Source organism: Budorcas taxicolor, chromosome 2 (genome assembly GCF_023091745.1).
Source record: "Budorcas taxicolor isolate Tak-1 chromosome 2, Takin1.1, whole genome shotgun sequence".
In the NCBI taxonomy this organism is placed as follows: Eukaryota; Metazoa; Chordata; class Mammalia; order Artiodactyla; family Bovidae; genus Budorcas; species Budorcas taxicolor.
Window position 1 is genome coordinate 26,388,161 of NC_068911.1, and position 19,160 is coordinate 26,407,320.

A 19,160-nucleotide genomic window follows, 5' to 3' on the forward strand; every position below is an offset into this window, starting at 1 on the left:
AGGCAAGAATACTGGAGTGGGCTGCCATTTCCTTCTCCAGTGATCCTTAATCTTCTCTATCCTCAAGGGTTATGTTTGGCATTTAGTTGAAGAGTTTGGGTGGGGATGAGGGGGTGGGACATGTTTCTTTGTAGACTTTCAGTCCCTTTGTCTTATTCTACTAGGGAGGTCATGGAGTAAGGGATTTCCTTTCAGTCTTGGCAATTTCCCAGGCTGAATGGGATGTTTCTAAAGTACTTCCAGGACTTGCTGACAAAAGAGAAAGATAAGCAATGCAAAAATGGTAGCTGAAGCAGAGTTTTATTTAAGGCTGTAAACCAACATGTGTTAAAAATAAACTTGAGAGTAAGTCAAATTAATGTGGTGCTTTAGATTCGGGAGCCTTCAGGTGACCAATTATTTAGCATTAACAAAATTTTTTTTTGTTAAATACCGAGAATTGAATTCATATTTGTATTGAAGATTAAAAGCATATCAGATTTTATTGCTATCAGTATTTTTAATGCCTAGTAAGATATGAATTTATGCCAGATGAAGTACATAATACTTAACAAACTTAAAATAGATTAGAAGTGGATTGCCTGCCTCTATCTCAAGCAGTGATTTTTCTGATTTTGCTCGCCATGGTGCTTTGACGCTTGTGTCAAAAATTGATGCTTTTGCACTGTGGTGTTGGAGAAGACTCTTGAGTGTCTCTTGGACTGCAGGGAGATCAAACCAGTCAATCCTAAAGGAAATCAGTCCTGAATATTCATTGGAAGGACTGATGGTGAAGCTGAAACTCCAATACTTTGGCCACCTGATGAGAAGAACTGACTCATTGGAAAAGACCCTGGTGCTGGGAAAGATTGAAGGCAAGAGGAGAAGGGAACGTCAGAGGATGAAATGGTTGGATGGCATCACCGACTTGATGGAGATAAGTTTGAGCAAGCTCTGGGAGTTGGTGATGGACAGGGCAGCCTGGTATGCTGCAGTCCGTGGGGTCACAAAGAGTCAGATATGACTGGGCGACTGAACTGAGTGCTTTGACTCTTTAAAAAATTTTTTTGAAAATGAGTAGGCAATATGAGTAGGTTTCTTTCTGTATCCTGCCTAGGTTAATCCTTCCCGAGCTTAAAGTTCAGACACTAAGAGAAGTTTAGTTAGTGCTATATACTATCTGCATTCCTCAGAACAACTCTAGGGCATGTAAATTATATCTCAATAAGTCAAACATAAAGGAAATAGTGTGTTTCTTTACAGTAAAGGTATAAAAATAAGTAAAAGACCATCGGGCTTCCCAGGTGACACAGTGGTAAAGAATCTGGTAAATTCTTTACTGTTTGGTAAATTTAGACACTAACAGTCTTTGATTTCACTGGAGAGTATCCAGTGTTACATTTTTGCTTTTCCATTGAAGAAGAAGAAGAAGTGAAGTCACTCAGTTGTGTCTGACTGTTTGCAACCCCATGGACTGTAGCCTACCAGGCTCTTCAGTCCATGGGATTTTCCAGGCAAGAGTACTGGAGTGGGTTGCCATGTCCTTCTCCAAGGGATCTTCCCGACCCAGGGATTGAACCTGGGTCTCCCGCATTGTAGGCAGACGCTTTACCCTCTGAGCTACCGGGGAAGCCCCATTGAAAATGACTACTAAATTTGGTAGGCAATGAAAAACATGAAATATCAAATTATTACAAATCAGTGGCCTTTTGTGTGCTCAGTTGCTCAGTGGTGTCTGATTCTGTGTGACCCCATGGACTGGAGCCTACCAGGCTCCTCTGTCCATGGAATTTTCCAGTCAAGGATACTGGAGTGGGTTGCCATTACCTCCTCCAGGGGATCTTCCCAACCCAGGGATGAAACCCACATCTCTTATCTCCTGCATTGGGAGGTGGATTCTTTACCACTGTGCCACCTGGGAAGCCTGATGGTCTTTTACTTATTTTTATATCTTTAAAGAAATATGTAAAGAAAATAAAGAAAAAAAAATGACCACCACAGTCAAGCTATCAATAGTTCCATCATCCCCTCCACCCTGCACCCCCAAGTTTCCTTGTTCCCTTTTATAGTCAACTTCCCCTAGTCCTTTATAACGACTGGTCTCCCCGCCCCTCCCCCATAATTTTGTCTTTTCAAGAATGTTATAAATAAGTTTTGAAAAAAATTGTGGTAAAATACACATAACCTTTACCATTTTACAATTCATTGGTATTAAGTACATTCACAGTGTGTGCAGCTGTGACCAACATCTAGTTCCAGAGCTTCTTGTCACCCCAGATTGAAACCCAGTACCAATTAAGCAATCACTCCCAATTTTCCCCTCTTCCCAGCCCCTTGCAACCACAAATCTACTTTCTTTATGGATTTGTCTATTCTGGATATGTCATATAAATGGAATCATGTAATATGTAGTCTTTTATGTCAGACCTCTTTGACTTAGTATAACATTTTCAAGGGTCATCCATGTTGTAGTAGGTATGGCTGAGTAATCTTCCATTGTATAGATTTACACATTTTGTTTATCCATTCATTGTTTGATGTGTATTTGAGTTTCTGCCTTTTTGCTACTGTAAATAGTGTTGTGGTGGACATTGATGTGTAAGTTTTTGTTTGAACGTTTTTCAGTTCTTTGGGGCATATACTTGGGAGTCAGTTGGAGTCAATTTGTTGAATCATGTGATAGTTCTCTGTTTAACTCTTTGAGGAAATGCCAAACTGTTTCTGAAGTGGTTTCTAGCATTTTACATTGTCATAAGTAATGTATGGGGGCTCCAAATTTTCCAGCTCTCACAACATTAGTTATTCACCATTAACAGATTTTTTTACTCTTCTAATGGGTGCTTTCTCTCTGTGGTTTTGATTTGCATTTTCCTCCAGGTGGCGCTAGTGTTAAAAGAACCCACTTTCCAATGCAGGAGACATAAGAGGCTTGGTTTTGATCCCTGGATCAGGAAGATTCCCTGGAGAAGGGAATGGCAACCCACTCCAGTGTTCTTGCCTGGGAAATTTCGACAGAGAAGCCCGGTGGTCTACTGCCCGTAGGGTCGCAAAGAGTCAGACACAATTGAAGTGATTTAGCACGCATTTGCCAGTGAAATTGAGCAAGTTTTCATGTGCTAATTGGCCATATGTATATCTTTGGAGACATGTATCTATTCAGGTCTTTTGCCCATTTTAAAATTTGAATGTTTTCTTGCTTAGTTATAGGAGTTCTTTATATACTAGACTCTTTAAGAGATACATGATTTGCAAGTATTTTCTCTGGTTTTGTGAGTGGTCTTTTCACTTGATAGTATGCTTTGCACAAAAATGAGACTTGTAATATGCATATTAAGTAGATTTAAAAAATTTAGAATTCATTTAAATGAATTACTGAATCCATCCCTTTCTGTTACTGGGTTCTTTTTTGTGTTACAAGACAAAGTTTTTACTTAAATAATCATGATGGATTTTGATCCAAGGCCATCTTCTAGTTTCCCTCCACTCTCCTTGCAGCATCATGCTGTTCTCCTTTCCCTATGAAAGGTGTGTGGTGTTAGATAATATTGTACATCTGCCTTCAGTGCTGGCATCTCAAACTGGTGAACAAATTGAAGCTAGTGTAGAACTACTAAAGTGCAAGCTAGTGTGATACTCTGAGTGCTGTAAGAGTTTAAAGAAAGTACTGAATCATAGGGTTTTTTCTCCCTTAAATCACAGAATATTTTATATTCCTAATTGGAATTTATACTAACAGTTCTTTTCTTTCTAGATTGTAAATTCTTAGAGGGTTGGGACTATCTTATTTAGTTCATCTTTTGGAGTTATTACTCTTAATTAGTGCTCTTGTAGAAAATAACCAAGAAAACATTGTTGATTTTTAATAGAACATATAGGAGAGGGAGTATGGGTTCTAGGTTGAATCTTGAAGAAAAATTAGTGTTGGGTTAAGTTAGGGGACAGCACTCTAGAGTAAAGAGAAAGACCTTGATTGTGAGCAGAGGCAGTCATAGGAAATAATTTTTTGCTCTCTGGGCAATGGGAATACAGTGATAAGCAACACTGACAGGCTCCTGCCCTTCTGGACTTTACAGTCTCCTGGCAGAACACAGTTAAATAAGCTGCTCCAATGGTGTAAGAGTTAAGGAACTGTTAGGTTTCAGGTAGTACTTATGTAACAGGGATTCCTAGTCAGTGTCAGGGGAATCAGAAACTTTGCAAAGGAAAGCTATAGCTTAAAGGACATTGAGAGATTAATGAGGGCCAAGGAGAAGGCTGTTCCATGCAGACAGGCTTAGCAAGGTGACGGGGCACTGAAAGAATGGGATGAGTGGGGCACAGAAGGTAAAAGTATTACGACAGTGTGGAGAGTTAGCTGAAAGGGGAAGTAAGGACCATAAGATGAAGATGGCAGTGGGAGGACAAAACATTTGTGTTTTATTAGAATTGTCTTTGTTGTAGTGTGGGGAGAAATGGAATAGAGGTGAGAACTAGAGGTGGAAAACATACTATTAGGTAGGTGTAAATGTAATTACAGTTGCAGACTGTGGATTTTAAATCATTATAACTAGGCTCAGACACATCTTTATTTACCAAAATAGGAACCATTGCAATCAACACGTTTTTGCCAATGAGAAATAAGTTTGTTTATTCCTGTAGTGTTAAAATTTGGGATTTGATGAACTCTTGGAAAGCATTTTCTGCCTCCTCCTGGTTGTGGAAACATTTTCCCTGCAAAAAGTTGTTGAGATGCTTGAAGAAAGTGGTAGTTGGTTGGTGAGAGGTTAGGTGAAGATGGCGGATGAGGCAAAACTTCGTAGCCTAATTCATTCAACGTTTGAAGTGTTGGTTGTGCAACATGCGGTCAGATGTGATGGAGAAGTGAATCCTTTCTGTTGCCCGATGCTGGCTGCAGGCGTTGCGGTATTTGGTGCATCTCATCAATTTGCTGAGCGTACTCTCAGATACAATGGTTTTGCTGGGATTCAGAAAACTGTAGTGGATCATACTCGCAGCAGACCACCAAGCAGTGACCATGACATTTTTTGGTTCATGTTTGGCTTTGGAAAGTGCTTTGGAGCTTTCTCTAGGTTCAGCCACTAAGCTGGTCATTGCTGGTTGTCGTATAAAATCCACTTTGCATCACACGTCCCAGTCCGATCGAGAAATGGTTCATTGTTGCGTAGAATAAAAGATGACACTTCAAAATGACAGTTTTAAAAAAATCTTTGGTCAGCTTATGCGACATCCACTGAGCTTTTTCACCTTTCCAGTTTGCTTCAAATGCCAATGACTGTAGGATGGTCGATGTTGAGTTCTTTGGCAGCTTCTTGTGTAGTTGTAAGAGGATCAGCTTTGATGATCTTCTGAGTGGTTCTTTGTCAACTTCTGGTGGCTGGCCATTGCACTCTTCATCTTCAAGGCTCTGGTCTCCTTTGCAAAAGTTTTGAACCACCACTGCACTATATGTTCATTAGCAGTTCCTGGTCCAAATGTGTTGATGGTGGGATGCCTCCGCTGCTTTATGGCACATTTTGAACTCGAGTAAGAAAATCACTTGGATTTGCTTTTTGTCTAACATCATTTCCCTAGTCTAAAATAAGTATAAACAGCTAGTTTGTGTCTACTTTGGCCACTTGATGCGAAGTACTGACTCATTGGAAAAGACCCTGACGGCTGGGAAAGATTGAAGGCAGGAGGAGAAGGGGATGACAGAGGATGAGATGATTGGATGGCATCACTGACTTGATGGACATGAGTTTGAGCAAGTTCCGGGAGTTGTTGATGGACTGGGAAGCCTGGTGTGCTGCAGTCCGTGGGGTTGCAAAGACTCAGACATGACTGAACAACTGAACTGAGCTGAAACAGCTAGTAATAAGTCATTAGCAAAAAATCATAAAGCGAGAAATGTGCTTTAAAATGATGTATAACATAACTACATTTAAGAATGTTTTCCACTATCAAATGGCCAAGTTCAACAATGTGAAACTACAATTTCTTTTGCACCAGTGTAATATGTCTGTTTGACCAAATAGTGCCATTTGTTGGAAAATGCCCACATTTATTAAAGTGGGAGTTCTGGGAAGAAACGAGCCAGTTGTTGTGTTTGAAGCATTAGAACATTAAAAGTGCTTTTTTTTGTTTGTTTTGTTAAATACTTGGGTATATAGGTCTGGATCTCAGAGTGCACATCTTTGATGGAGGCCTAGATTTGGAAATCAATGTCATGCAGGTGATAAGTATTGCCATCAGCATAGTTTGCAGAAGAGATGAATAGAAGGCCTGTGGTCAAGCTTTGAGAAATTCCCAGGCTTAGTGGTTTGGTAGAAGAGGCTGAGTAAGCCTTCAGAGGTGCCTGAAAAAGCAGAAGTGGAAAGGTAGAAAGAAATACAGAATATAACATCCTATAAGCCAAAGGGAGGAAAGAATCTAGTTACTTTGAATTATCAGGATCTGACCCTGGGTTACTGTAAGGATTTTTAAAAGAAGTTTTCATTCAGCCCACTTCATTCCTCTCTAAGGCACCTTTGTGCAGGCTATAGCCTGATCAGCCCTGCTCAGCAGCCTTGTGAAAGCCTGCTTTGAAAGGATGAGTAAGGAGCAACCTGAAATATATCTTGCTTTTAGCAACCTGGAGGTCTTAGTTGGTTTTGCCAAAAGTGATAGAACAGAAGTCGGATTGGTGTAGACAGAGGAGCTAATAGAGGTAAAGAAATAATATGGGGAGGAGAGACGATTTTGTTTGGTTGCAAAGAGCAAAGGCAAATTGGTTGGTTGGAGGGATGTGGGATTGATGGGGTTTTTCTGTGTGTGTGTATGTGTTTTTAATTTGTTTTTATATTTTTAAGTGGGAGATATTAGAAAATTTTACATGTTTAAGAAGATTCAGTTTGGTGGAAAAGGTAGAGTCCACAGGAGAAAGATTATTTGAAAAGTTACGAGAAGGTAGAAATAGATGGAATCCCATAAAGTTCTAGAGTTGGGTGCCTATGTGTTATTGTATCTTTATTTTTCCTCTTGGTCAAGTAGAGAGAATGTTAGAGAAGTAAGGAGAGAGGGAGTAGGGAATTTAGGAGAGTGTTTGGAATCTGAAGAGAATGGGGAACAGATAGTGCCTGTGGAAGATGAAAGAACCTAGGAATGTGGTACTTACTGATGGATGATGGGTAATTGATAATTGGATATATGCAGGATTAGGATTTTGCCAGGTAGGTGTGAGGGAAATATTAAGGGGAGTTAAAGGAAGAGTTATTGAAATGAAAGACCATGAAATCTAAACTGATTAAAGAAGGAAGTTCAAAAGAAGGTACTTGGATTGGGAAAAGTAGAGAAAGTCACAGGAGTTAAAGTTACTAAAAACCTTTATAGTGGTACAGAGGAAATGTGAATAGCTAATTAGCTGTGCTGCTTTAGGTCACTCATGGAATCTTTATCAGCGGTGGTACTGGGGGAAAGAGAAAGGTGCAGAAAGTTTGACAGCTGTTTTGGAAAAGCAGAGAACCCCAGCCAGGGAGTCATGGGCAGCATTGAAGACTCCGTTGCAGGCAGAGAGCTACACAGGAGTGGCATATTCAACAATGTTTACACTGAAGACAGCGTAGATGCACGGGAAGCAAAGGCTGAACTCTAATGGGCACCCCCGTAGTTACTCACTTTGTCCTTTTTAGTTAATATGGTTTAGAGGTCTGTCAAATAGATGGTGTTTGAGATTCCTTGGAAGGGATATAAACTATATTGAAGTTGAAAACTATGTTTTGCTAAAGATATTACATAAAACCAAAATTTACAACCTTTTAAATTTTTCATTAGAGTATATTCAGTGATTTTAAGTATAGGTACAGAGTTAGAAGGAACATGTCCATAAGACCACCCTTACTTCTGATAGCAGTTGCAAGTTTGGGGGTCCTCTAGACCACCCTTGGGTTGGATAATTCACTAGAAGGGCTTAAAGACTCGTTGAAAGCTGTTATACTCATGGTTGCAATTTATTGCAGCTAAAGGATACAGATTAAAATCAACCAAGGGTAAAGGTACATAGGGCAGAGTCTCAGTTACTTCCAAACTCAGAGCTTCTCCCTGTTTCCTGGTATTGATTTGTGATAATACATATGGAATGTTACCAAACATGGAAGCCCAACCCAACCTTGGTGTCCAGAGTTCTCATGGGGTCCATGATCAATTGCCCACATGCATGAACTTAGGTTTTCAGCCCTACTAAAGGTTGAGTTGATCCATGTGATTCAAAGGCCTCACCGTAAATCCCATAGTTTTACCTTCTGGTGTGACCCAAAGTTTCCAGGTGGACAGGGACACTCTTATTAGGCATTATATTCCAAGTGTTTAGACTTCTTCCAGCAGTTGAGGGGTAAGGTCAGGCCTCTCTTTGGGCAAGGTGAAATTCTTTACACTTTTACGAGAGTATTTAAATATATTTTTGTATTTTGAGACTGCAAAAACTAATTAAGGTTTGATTGATATTAAAAGTTGATTACTAAAGAACCCATAAATAGGTAATTAAAATTTGGTATTTAATACTTAATTCTTATTAAGTACCTAAGGACGTTTCATCAAGAAATATTAACTGTTAATATTTCATTATGGTAAAACTGAGGTAAACTCATTTATAATTTTTCATTTTGGCATGATGGTTCAATTCTGTTTTATTAAATTTGAACTTACTATTTTCTCCTGTGGCATTTCATATAATGAAGTCCCTGAGCCTCCCAACTTAATTTTTTAGCCACAGATTCATATTTCAGAGCATTGTCTCTCATGTGAAAGTGTGATGTACTGAAGTCTCAGAGTTATGCATAGTTTCGTCTTTTCTCTCACACTTTTTTGAAAGTATGTCTGAATCCAGGTGAGTAAGAGACATCACAGGGATAACCTTGAATTTATTTTTAAAAGGTAAATTTTTGGTGCTATGAACTGTTAGTATGAAAAACAGCATATTCTGCAACTTCTTTGTGATAGTGATGCTCTCTGTCTTTTGAGTGCCACTGCTTCAGAGAACTAACGCATTCCCACCTCAGTGGCTTTAGTGCAGATCTCATTTCCTATTTGATCCTTACTACAAATTAGATCTCACCATTCGAGTGAAGTCCCTTAATAAGCCGAGTTAAAAGCAACTTGAAGCAATGTCATGCTTGTTCTGGTGGCACCACTAGGTGTGGTGTTTGCATCAAGTCATTTTGGGGTGCTTTATGGAGATGTTTTCTGATAGAGAATTCCCTGACTTCACCTTTCCAGGCTGATTTCCGCCCCCTCCTTAGTTGCTTTTCATGATGCTTACAAGAACTGGACTATAGAACCACATTTAGGGGTGACATACTGGCCCTAACACTCGGTAGGTTGTTGATGTGAGATCTCAGGGCTGGGGTCAGTGAAAATGAATAATCTCTCTGATTTATTACATCTTCTGTATATTGATAATAGGCAACTAAAATGAGTGGTAACTGTATTTGCATGTGATTTGTATGTTATAGTTAACATTTAAATTCTCTTTGGTTCTAAAAATTTTTTCTCTGCCACCTCAAGCCTCTGTCCTCTAAGGCAGAGTGTGGCATTCCGTTTGTTTTTGCTTCAGCATATGAACCCTAGAACGCCATAGTGCGACTAAAAGCACCTAACCCATGAGTGATATTTGCTTCATGTTTGGAAAACAAATGTTTTAACCCAGTGTCCTCACTAATATTGTAACTACTGTCTTACAGATTGACTTGATGCAAAAACATCACAAAGGCTCCATATTATACAGTATGCGATTTTTGAGGTATGAGCTTTAGAAACTTACCTCTCATGTGGCATGTGCATCAGGCTTTAACTTCAGTTTAATCATTTTGGGGAATTTATGCATTTCTTTTTTTTTCCCTCTCTCTCTCCATAATATTTTTAGAGTATTAAAAGGGCTGTGGAGGTATTTTGGGGTCCTAGCTAGGATACTTAGTCTTAATAAATACATTTTCTTTTATCACTAAGTTGAGATACTAATTCTGGCAGATGATAGTTTTTTCAGCCCTTACAACTAGCTTAACATTTATGCCTGCCTCTTTGAGATCAATCTGCATTTTCTTTTTAGTGCCCTTTGATTGCCTCATTTTAAGTGCTTATTTCCATTCTTAACAGTTTTCTATTTATTGGACTGGGATGATCTTGTTGATGCTAACTGCCTGATACTGACTTTTTGAGAACTAAGCTGTCTAGATCTTACAAAAAGAAAGATTTCATATAAATGCTGAACCATTTTGTGTCTTTGGGTTCAGAATATCTCTATAACTTGCATTCTGGTTAGTAGTTTGATCGGTTTCTATTAAAAGAACCTGGAAACCAGAGAGTTTTTAGACATTTCTGAGACAGTAGTTCTACTCTAGTGAATTATTCATTATATTTCCGAAAACTCAAATTCTGGGGAGAAAAGTCTCTGTGTTTATTTGTGTATATACTCTGTGTATATACTAATGAGATTTTATTTCTAACAGATTGGGAGATTTGTTCTGTTTTTTTGTTTGTTTAGTTTTATGTGATTCCTAAGTAGAAATGGATTTCTTTTCTTGGTAGCAGTAGATGGCTTAATTTTTTCAATGAGGAAGTTAAAATCAGTTTTTGTATACTGAGTATAAAAACTTGTTTCGATTGTATTCATATGTTCATTAATGATTAATATTTATCTGTTACACTGGAAACCTTGACTATATTTAGTATTATGGACCTACTGACTTTGAGTGTACCTTGTAAGCTAAGTATTTAAGAACTTGTTATCTTTCATAAGTCTTATAAAAACATCACATAATCTATAGGTATTATCCCCATTTTATGCAACAGACATCAGAGGCTTTAAGTTATCTTCCTTGTGCAGAGTCACATGTGCCTTTCCAGTGCTGGAGCTAAGATTTGAGCCTAGATCTTTTTTTAACCCATATTCTCTATTACTTTGTGTTTACTGCTGTATCACCAGAAAAAGATACAAATATCTAACTTCATAGTAAGAGTAGTGTATGTAATCTATATTAAGCATAATGGACACTAGAAACCCAGAGTATTTTAATATTTATTTAAATATTGATAAGACTTTAATTATCTTGATGTTTCAGAATTGTTTTATTAATTCATTTGCTAACAGTTTGCTTTTCGAGGTTGTGTTAGGTGCCATACATACAGACAAGTTTAAACTATGCCCAAATCATTAAAGCTTATAGATTCTCTTATTTTTCAATTCCCTTTTAGAAATGGTATGTTATAGTTTATTATAGGTGCTCATTGAGTATGCTACTTTTAGATACATGGGGCAGGTCATTATGTAAGTTTTAAGGAGTTCTTATGCTTCATTTAGTGGTAAAGGCATTTAAATGCTTGTAGACTTACTACACTTAGAAAATATCCTCATACATTTTTAAAAAATTCCATTGATTTTATTTTTTCATATGTTGGAAGTTCTAAGCTTTGTTGAGTGAACTCTGAATGTTTGAAGAATATCCTGCATTAAGGAACCTTAGTTATATGTTTAGTTAGTGTGCTAGCATTATGAATTTTTATAAAGTTTCAGATTCAGAGCCTTTAGGAATAATTTAGACTTGTGTGCCATGGAGGTGTCCAATTTTAATTGAAACTGTTTGTCTACATTCTATAGTAACAGTGGTTGCAATAGGTTCAGATCAGGATGTCTGAGCCTATGCAACTTTTTCATATTTCGTATTCTTGTGCGTGGGGACAAGGAAAGGATGATAAACTCCAGATAAAATACACAGACACTGTGTCCTTTTTTATACATGGGGAGGGGAATGGGGTTGAGAAACAGCTAAGTTTCTGCTCTTGCCAGTGTCCTTAATATCCCCAGATAATGTCACCAAAAAATTATGGTGCAGAAGGTGTTTTAGTAAGTGCCATAAGAATGATTTATTTTTTCCCCAAGAAGGTCGTTCCTCTCCGAAGAAATATCAGTATTAGAGGAGCATTTTTCTTCATATTTTTCGTATGTTGCCATGATACCTTATTTCTTGGTAGTTGATTGAAGAAAGAATAAGGTTCATGAGAAATTATAGAGTTTAGCTTCCCATTTTACTGATAGGGCCATTGTGGCGTAGAGATGATCCTTAGATAAGCATACTGATTTTACCTTGGGGCTGTGCCACTTGTTTATTAATATCCAGATATCTGGGATTATTCTAGGTAGCATTTGAATTTTAAATAGATTATTGACTGCAACCTTCAACTTTATTGGATTCCTTGGATACCTTGCTTTTATTTTCCTTACTTTTTATAATTTTAATAGATTTTTTTTAATTGACTCAGTCTTTATTATTAATAGATATTGCTTATATAAAGAATATCTATTAATAATGAGGTCCTTAGTATTACCTACCATACATTAAAATAATCTTATTTTTCAGCTGTGTTCTTCCCTAATATCCTACTGAGCATGCTTTCAGATTTCGTGCTGTAATCTATTTTGCCACCAAATAATCAAGTTACGAATTTAGGTGAGAGAGACAGAGTACCACATTGCCGTTAGGCAGTAGTTTAAAAATAATTTGGTAACACTTTGTTCCTGCCTGACATGTTGCCAGTGTTTTTTATTTTTATGACTGAGAAGAGTAATTTTCCACTGGTTAACCTTCTTATGAGAGAAGGCGATTTAGAAACAACTATTGCTTTTATCAAGTTACATGTAAAGAACCCCGGACCACCATGGTGACCAGCTACCTCAGTTTTCCTGGGACTAAGGGAGTTCATAGGACATGGAACTTTCAGTGCTAAAACCAGTTTAGGTGTTGAGTTGGCCACCCTATTCCTGGAAGTTATTCATATTTCTGAATGAATCTTTAGATAGTAGAAGGGACTGAAAAGCTGGTGTTTCACCCATTGACAATCTCTTCCTAGTTGAAAGACTTCTTATTAGATGTTGGAGTGCTTTTGTATAATAGCAATGAGAAGATAGAGGCTTGTATAGAAGAAAGATTTACGATTTGGGTTATCAAAATGTTTGTTTACAGATGTAACTTTATACCCTTCTCTCTTTGCAGAACTGATAGTGCATCAGCCGACCCAGATAATTTAAAATACTCTTCATCCAGAGATAGGGGTGGGTCTTCCTCTTATGGACTGCAGCCTTCAAATTCAGCTGTGGTGTCTCGGCAAAGACATGATGATACCAGAATCCATGCTGACATACAGAATGACGAAAAGGGTATATATTATATATTTCCTTGTTGCCAGAGGCATGCTTGTGTGTGTGTGTGTGTGTGTGTGTTTTAACCTACCTACATCTCCTTTTCCTCCTCCTTCCCTTTCTTTCCCTCTCTCCCCTTCTTTTCTTCTAATATGTTTAAAATATAATTATTAAACACAGTGCTGTTCTTGAAACATTTTTTTGAAAGTTTATCCCTTAATTATAAATTTAAATATACTTTTTACACATGCAGTAAAATACATAAGTACAATTTTCTTGCCCCCAAAATACAGTATTATCACTGAGGCTGAAGTCTTTCCTGACTACTGTCTCTCCTCTGGACTTCTAAAAAGTTTTCAAGTGCAAAATCTGATCTTCCACCGAAGATAACAAAATGAAATCAAGGCATGCATCACAGAGAAAGAGTAGAAGCAAAGGCTGGTTGAGCTGCAGATTGAGTCAGAAGGACCTGAACTATCAGGAATTGATGGAGTGAAACAAAGAGCCCGTTGAAATAACGTAAATGTTGCTGTTTTTTAGGTGGCTACAGTGTCAATGGAGGATCTGGGGAAAATACTTATGGTCGGAAGTCGTTGGGGCAAGAGCTGAGGGTTAACAATGTGACCAGCCCTGAGTTTACCAGTATTCAGCATGGCAGTCGTGCGTTAGCCATCAAAGACATGAGGAAATCACAGGGTAAGACTGGGTGACCTGGGACCATTGCACATGCCTCCACTGAGACGTCTCCTAAATGCCTTGTCTCATGCCAGTGCCTTGCGCATCTGTGGCTTGGTCAGCTTACTGAGTTGAGAAACATGTGATGGTGATAATTATTTGCATTCTTTTTCCTCTCAACCGCTCCCTAACGTAAATTTCTACCAGAAAGGTTTTTAATACTTTTAAAAAGAATTCTCTTAAAATTAGACTGGATAAGATTTTTAAGAAAGGATTTTCCTGGTTACAGTAGATATTGAACATATAGTGTGTAATAGACTCTTCTGCAGCAAGTCCTTCAACTCTAGGGTGAGGGAGGCCCCTAGAGTTCTAGAGTTCTGTTTAACTCTAGTAAAGGGACTGGGCCCTTTTCTAAAGTTAAACACACAGTTACTGCTTCTTGCTTTATAACACAAGCCTCACTGAATGGGTAAAGTGTCTTGAACATTCATAGGATTAGAGGTAATGGTCTTTTTTCCGAAAGAGAAATTTATTTTATTGGTAAAGCTGATTAAGAAGTCAAGATTTCTGATTTATACTCTTTGTTGGATATAATTACTGTTTGGACCTTTACTTTATAACCATTTTTTCCCAATGAGGAGTGTGTGTGTGTGTGTTGTGTGTCTTGGTGAACATTTTTGTATAGAGGTTTTTTATTTTGCATGCAGCTTTAAAAAAAAAGAAGTGATTTCTTTTAGGTAAATTTTTCTAATGTGGAATGACTAAGTCATAGGCTGAAATGTCTCTTAAAAGTATTTGAAGTCTTTTTTTAATTTTTCATTGTTCAAATTTTTTTTAATTTAAATTTATTTATTTTAATTGGAGGCTAATTACTTTACAATAGTATTTGAAGTCTTAAGAGTTAGGTATGGTAGAGTTAGGAAGTGACTCTAAAGCTAATTTAGTCTAGCTCCCCCTCGCAGGCGGAGTTATACAGTTTGCTAGTGGCAGCATTGTAAATACAGCCTAGATTTCTTGACTAGTAACCTGAAGACATTTTAGTAGTCATCCTTGCTGACTCTATAGGCTTAGGCTTTTTAAAAAACCTTCTTCCTTCTCTCAGATGTTATAATTTCTTTTATTATCACTTTTCCTTTCATTCCTTAGAAGTGGAACTGTCAGACTGTTTAATGTGGTTTGTGTTAATGTACATTCATTAGTTATGGTGAATTGCACAGTTGAAAATATAAAGAAAAATTTAACACTTTATTTAAAGCCATCTTGGTTAGTAGTATTCAACATTGTTTGAGCATTCCTGCTTGTTCTTATCATTAAAAAAGGGAAGAAAAGTTTTGATTTGCCACTTCGCTTGTGGCAGCATGCCTTTCACAAGGTAGGTGGTAATTAGACATTGTTGAACTGAATGTGTGATTGCAGTTCACCAAAACTTTGTCCTAGGAAACTGATGATGTAACAAGAGGCTCCCTTCCAGTGTGAGACCTAGGTGAGAAAGAGAAGCATGTAATCTCTTTCTGGCTAATAGTGACTTTATCTCTAAACCTGTTGAAGTTTCTTACCTGTGCTCTTTACCTGGATTTTGAAAACAGTTTGGAACAGATCTGAAGAGAATAATTTCTAAGCCTTTCTTTTTTCTCTGTCGGTTGGTTCTCTGGATTGAGGTATCTGTGTAGGTTTATCTTTTTGGGGGGGTCTCCTGTTGCCTTATAGTCTGCTGGGGCTGGGTGTACAGTGATGAACAGAAGTGTTACGGCTGGGCTTCCCTGGTGGCTCAGTGGTGAAGAATCCACCTGCTAGTGCAGGAGACATGTATTTGATCCTTGGTCTGGTAAGATTCCACGTGCTGCGGAGCAACTAAGCCCTTGCACCACAGCTGCTGAGCCTGTGCTCCAGAGCCTGGGAGCCACAAGTGCTGAGCCCATGTGGAGCCCACATGCCACAGCGACTGAAACTTGTGCCCCTAAAGCCCAGGCTCCACACCGAGAGGCCACTGTAATGAGAGGCCCACACACACAGCTCAAGAGTCGCCTCTGTTCTCTGAAGCTAGAGAAAAAGCCCCTGTGGCAACAAAGACCTAGCACAGCTAAAAATAAGTAGTTAAAAAAAAAAGTGTTATAAGGCTTATGTTTATTGAGCTTTAATTGTCTGGTGGACTGTGATTGTTAATATACTTTAAAATATTTGGGCTCTTAAGTTTCTGTGCTGATTCATCCTCAGTGTTTATGTTCACAGAGCGATCGATGTCTTATTCTGATGAGTCTCGACTGTCGAATCTTCTTCGGAGGATCACCCGGGAAGATGACAGAGACCGAAGACTGGCTACTGTAAAGCAGTTGAAAGAATTTATTCAGCAACCAGAAAATAAGCTGGTCAGTATAGTATGTTTGGAAATATTGATCAGTTTTGCATATCCTTAGTACACTAGATAACGTTATCTGAAGTAGTTTAAGAAGGGAAAAGGTTTGCTTCTAAGGAAAAATAATAGGGAATTCCAGATTATTTGGCCTATATTATGATCATCTTGAACTTAATGCCCCTAATGTGTAATTTAGCCACAAATGTTGGATCCGTGTTGGTTCCTTCTGTGATAAAGTAGTTTTGACCTTTTACATATTTATTCTGTTGTCCTTGGAACTTTTTTATTCTGTGTTCTGGGACAGAATATCTCTCTGTTTTCATAAGTTAAATTGGAGTAGGAGGTACATAATTTGCTCATGGGTAAGTTTGGCCAGGGATAAATAAATGGAAAAACTCTTTAAAGTACAGGAGGGAGTTCCCTGGTGGCCTAATGGTTAGTATTCTGGGCTTTCATTGCCTTGACCTGAGTTTAGTCCCTGGTTAGGGAACTGAGATTCTGCAAGCTAGTTGGCCTGGCCAGAAAAAAAGAATAAAGTATAGGAGCAGTTACAAATTTCTTTGCCATACAACTAAGTCTCCTACTGTTAAGAACATGATACACAACAGGAGACAGTTAATGAAAATGCTGTAGTGAGTCAAATGACATTTGGCTCAAATCAGGTTTCTTCCAGGCCCCCCTGCATGATTTTATTATGAAAAATTTCATATACACAGTAAATTGAAAGAATTTTACAGTGAGTATCGTAGCATCTAAATTCTGTCATTAGCACTTTAACACTTTATGACTTTATCATATATGTCTCTACCTCCTCTTCTGTCCATCAGTTTACCTTTTTGAAAATGCATTTCAGAGTAAATAAAAGAGTTGTTGGTTTTTTCCCCCATTGATGATCATGGCTGTATACTTCGTATGGGTAAATTTCTTTCAGAATCTGAACGGAAACTTATGACCCTCCTGATATAACTGGGACTTGGGAATAATAAGAAAAGTAAGGTGTGTAGTCCAGTTACAATTTGGAGGGAACCAGAAGTAAGAAAAAGTACATAATGTTATTCTTAAAAGTATAGAAATGTGAAGTGTTTATTAATTTTTTTTTAAGGTGCTAGTTAAGCAGTTGGATAATATCTTGGCTGCTGTACATGATGTGCTTAATGAAAGGTAAGAAATTAAGAGAAATTTAAAAAGTATACAGGAAGATAAGCTTATTGACTTCATTTATAACATATTTAATGTTTCACTGGGTTCTCTTGCCATCTTTTTTTGTGTTAAGTATTTAAACCTTAATTATCACTGAAATAGAATCCAGGTAGGTTACAGTCTGTGGGGGTGCAGAGTGAGACAGGACTTAGGCAAATGAGCACACACACGCACACAAATGGAACCCACTTGAAAGGGAGAGCCATTCTTTATTTTAACTTGTCAACATGACTAAATAATTGAGCACTGACTTGTACAATGACATAAACTCTGAATGTTAGCGTGAATGCATCCAGTTAACTTTTGTAAACTAGAGCATTTTGAAACTGCTTAGAGAGTAGAGGTGAAAGGGTGTGTCCTTTGGGCAACAGTGGATTCAAGCCATCCAGTCTCCAGGGCTGCTGGGGTTCCCCAGAGGTGTGCAGTCATTTCTTCATATGGTGATTCCCAAAGACTTGCAGTGTTGGAAAGCATCCAAAACTCATCTCAGTACGTCATCAATCTGACTGCTTTTGGATGGTTTTACTTTGTATACTCATTAATATAATACTTAAATCAGTGTTAATCTTCTAAGTTTATTATATTCAACTATTACTGTTCCCTATTTAATAGTCCTCAGATACTGAATATTACAAGGTATATAATTATTTGTATAGTAGTTTTATCTGATCCCTGGATTGGGAAGACCCCCTGGAGAAGGAAAGTGCAACCCACTCCAGTATTCTTGCCTGGAAAATCCCATGGACAGAGGAGCCTGGCAAGCTACAGTCCACAGGGTCGCAAAGAGTCGGACACGACTGAGTGACTTCACTTTGTCTGATCATTTGTTGCTGCGTTTTTCTATGAATCAGTTAATATAGTTTGAGATGGAATTTGAAGTCTGAATTTTAGTATATTTAAACCTTTTTTTAAAAATTATTTGTAAATAATCGATTCTAAAATAAAAGTTAAAGTTTTAACAAATGTACTATGAGAGAGAAGATAGAATACTTAGAATGGATAAAACTTAAACCTTTTGTGTAGTCTGAATAAAAATTAAATCATATAACACATTCTATTGTAAGATATGTTATTCTTGTCATCTTTGAAAGCTTAAGCCTCTTGTGTATTTTGTTTGTTTTGTTCTGTTTGCATTAAAATAAACACAGTAGCAAATTGCTTCAGGAGTTGAGACAGGAGGGAGCTTGTTGTCTTGGCCTTCTTTGTGCATCTCTGAGCTATGAGGCTGAGAAGATCTTCAAGTGGATTTTTAGCAAATTTAGCTCATCTGCAAAAGATGAAGTTAAACTCCTCTACTTATGTGCCACCTACAAAGCGCTAGAGACTGTAGGAGAAAAGAAAGCCTTTTCATCTGTAATGCAGGTAAGACTATGGAGGATGGGGGAGTGATGATGTGCTTGGGAAGAATGGTGTCTTTAACACATCTTTGGTGGAGTGCTTAAAGAAAGGAATCTTAGGGTAGGGGTTATCTACTGATAGTACATGTAATGTAAATAAAATTCCTCTTTCTGAATTTGAGTAAAGAATATAAAGAATACACTTTATAGGTAGATTTAAAATAAGTTACTTAAAATTTTATGTCTTCACTTTTTAGAAGCTTTCTTTTGAATTTGCCTAGTACTAGAATCATTTACAGATTTAGACACTGGAGCTGCATGAGGAAAGCCAGGTCAAAGGGGGCTTCACATTTTTTGAGGGAGATAAAAATTAAACATCACAACTTACTTTGGGTTTTTTTTTAAGGTTTGATAATATGTTAAAAATTATTATTCCAAGTTATATAAAATAATTGTGTGTCTGAATTATTAA

General features: G+C 37.6%; 1 protein-coding gene across 1 annotated transcript in view; it reads left to right on the top strand.

Annotated features, from left to right (window-relative positions):
* SMG1 (SMG1 nonsense mediated mRNA decay associated PI3K related kinase) overlaps window positions 1-19,160 on the top strand; it is a 99,130-nt gene that overhangs the window by 12,853 nt on the left and 67,117 nt on the right. Inside the window, exons 2-6 of the mRNA XM_052636319.1 lie at window positions 12,978-13,141; window positions 13,664-13,819; window positions 16,028-16,164; window positions 17,254-17,312; window positions 18,500-18,713. Coding sequence (XP_052492279.1) covers window positions 12,978-13,141; window positions 13,664-13,819; window positions 16,028-16,164; window positions 17,254-17,312; window positions 18,500-18,713 — 730 coding nt within the window. The remainder of the gene's footprint in view (window positions 1-12,977; window positions 13,142-13,663; window positions 13,820-16,027; window positions 16,165-17,253; window positions 17,313-18,499; window positions 18,714-19,160) is intronic.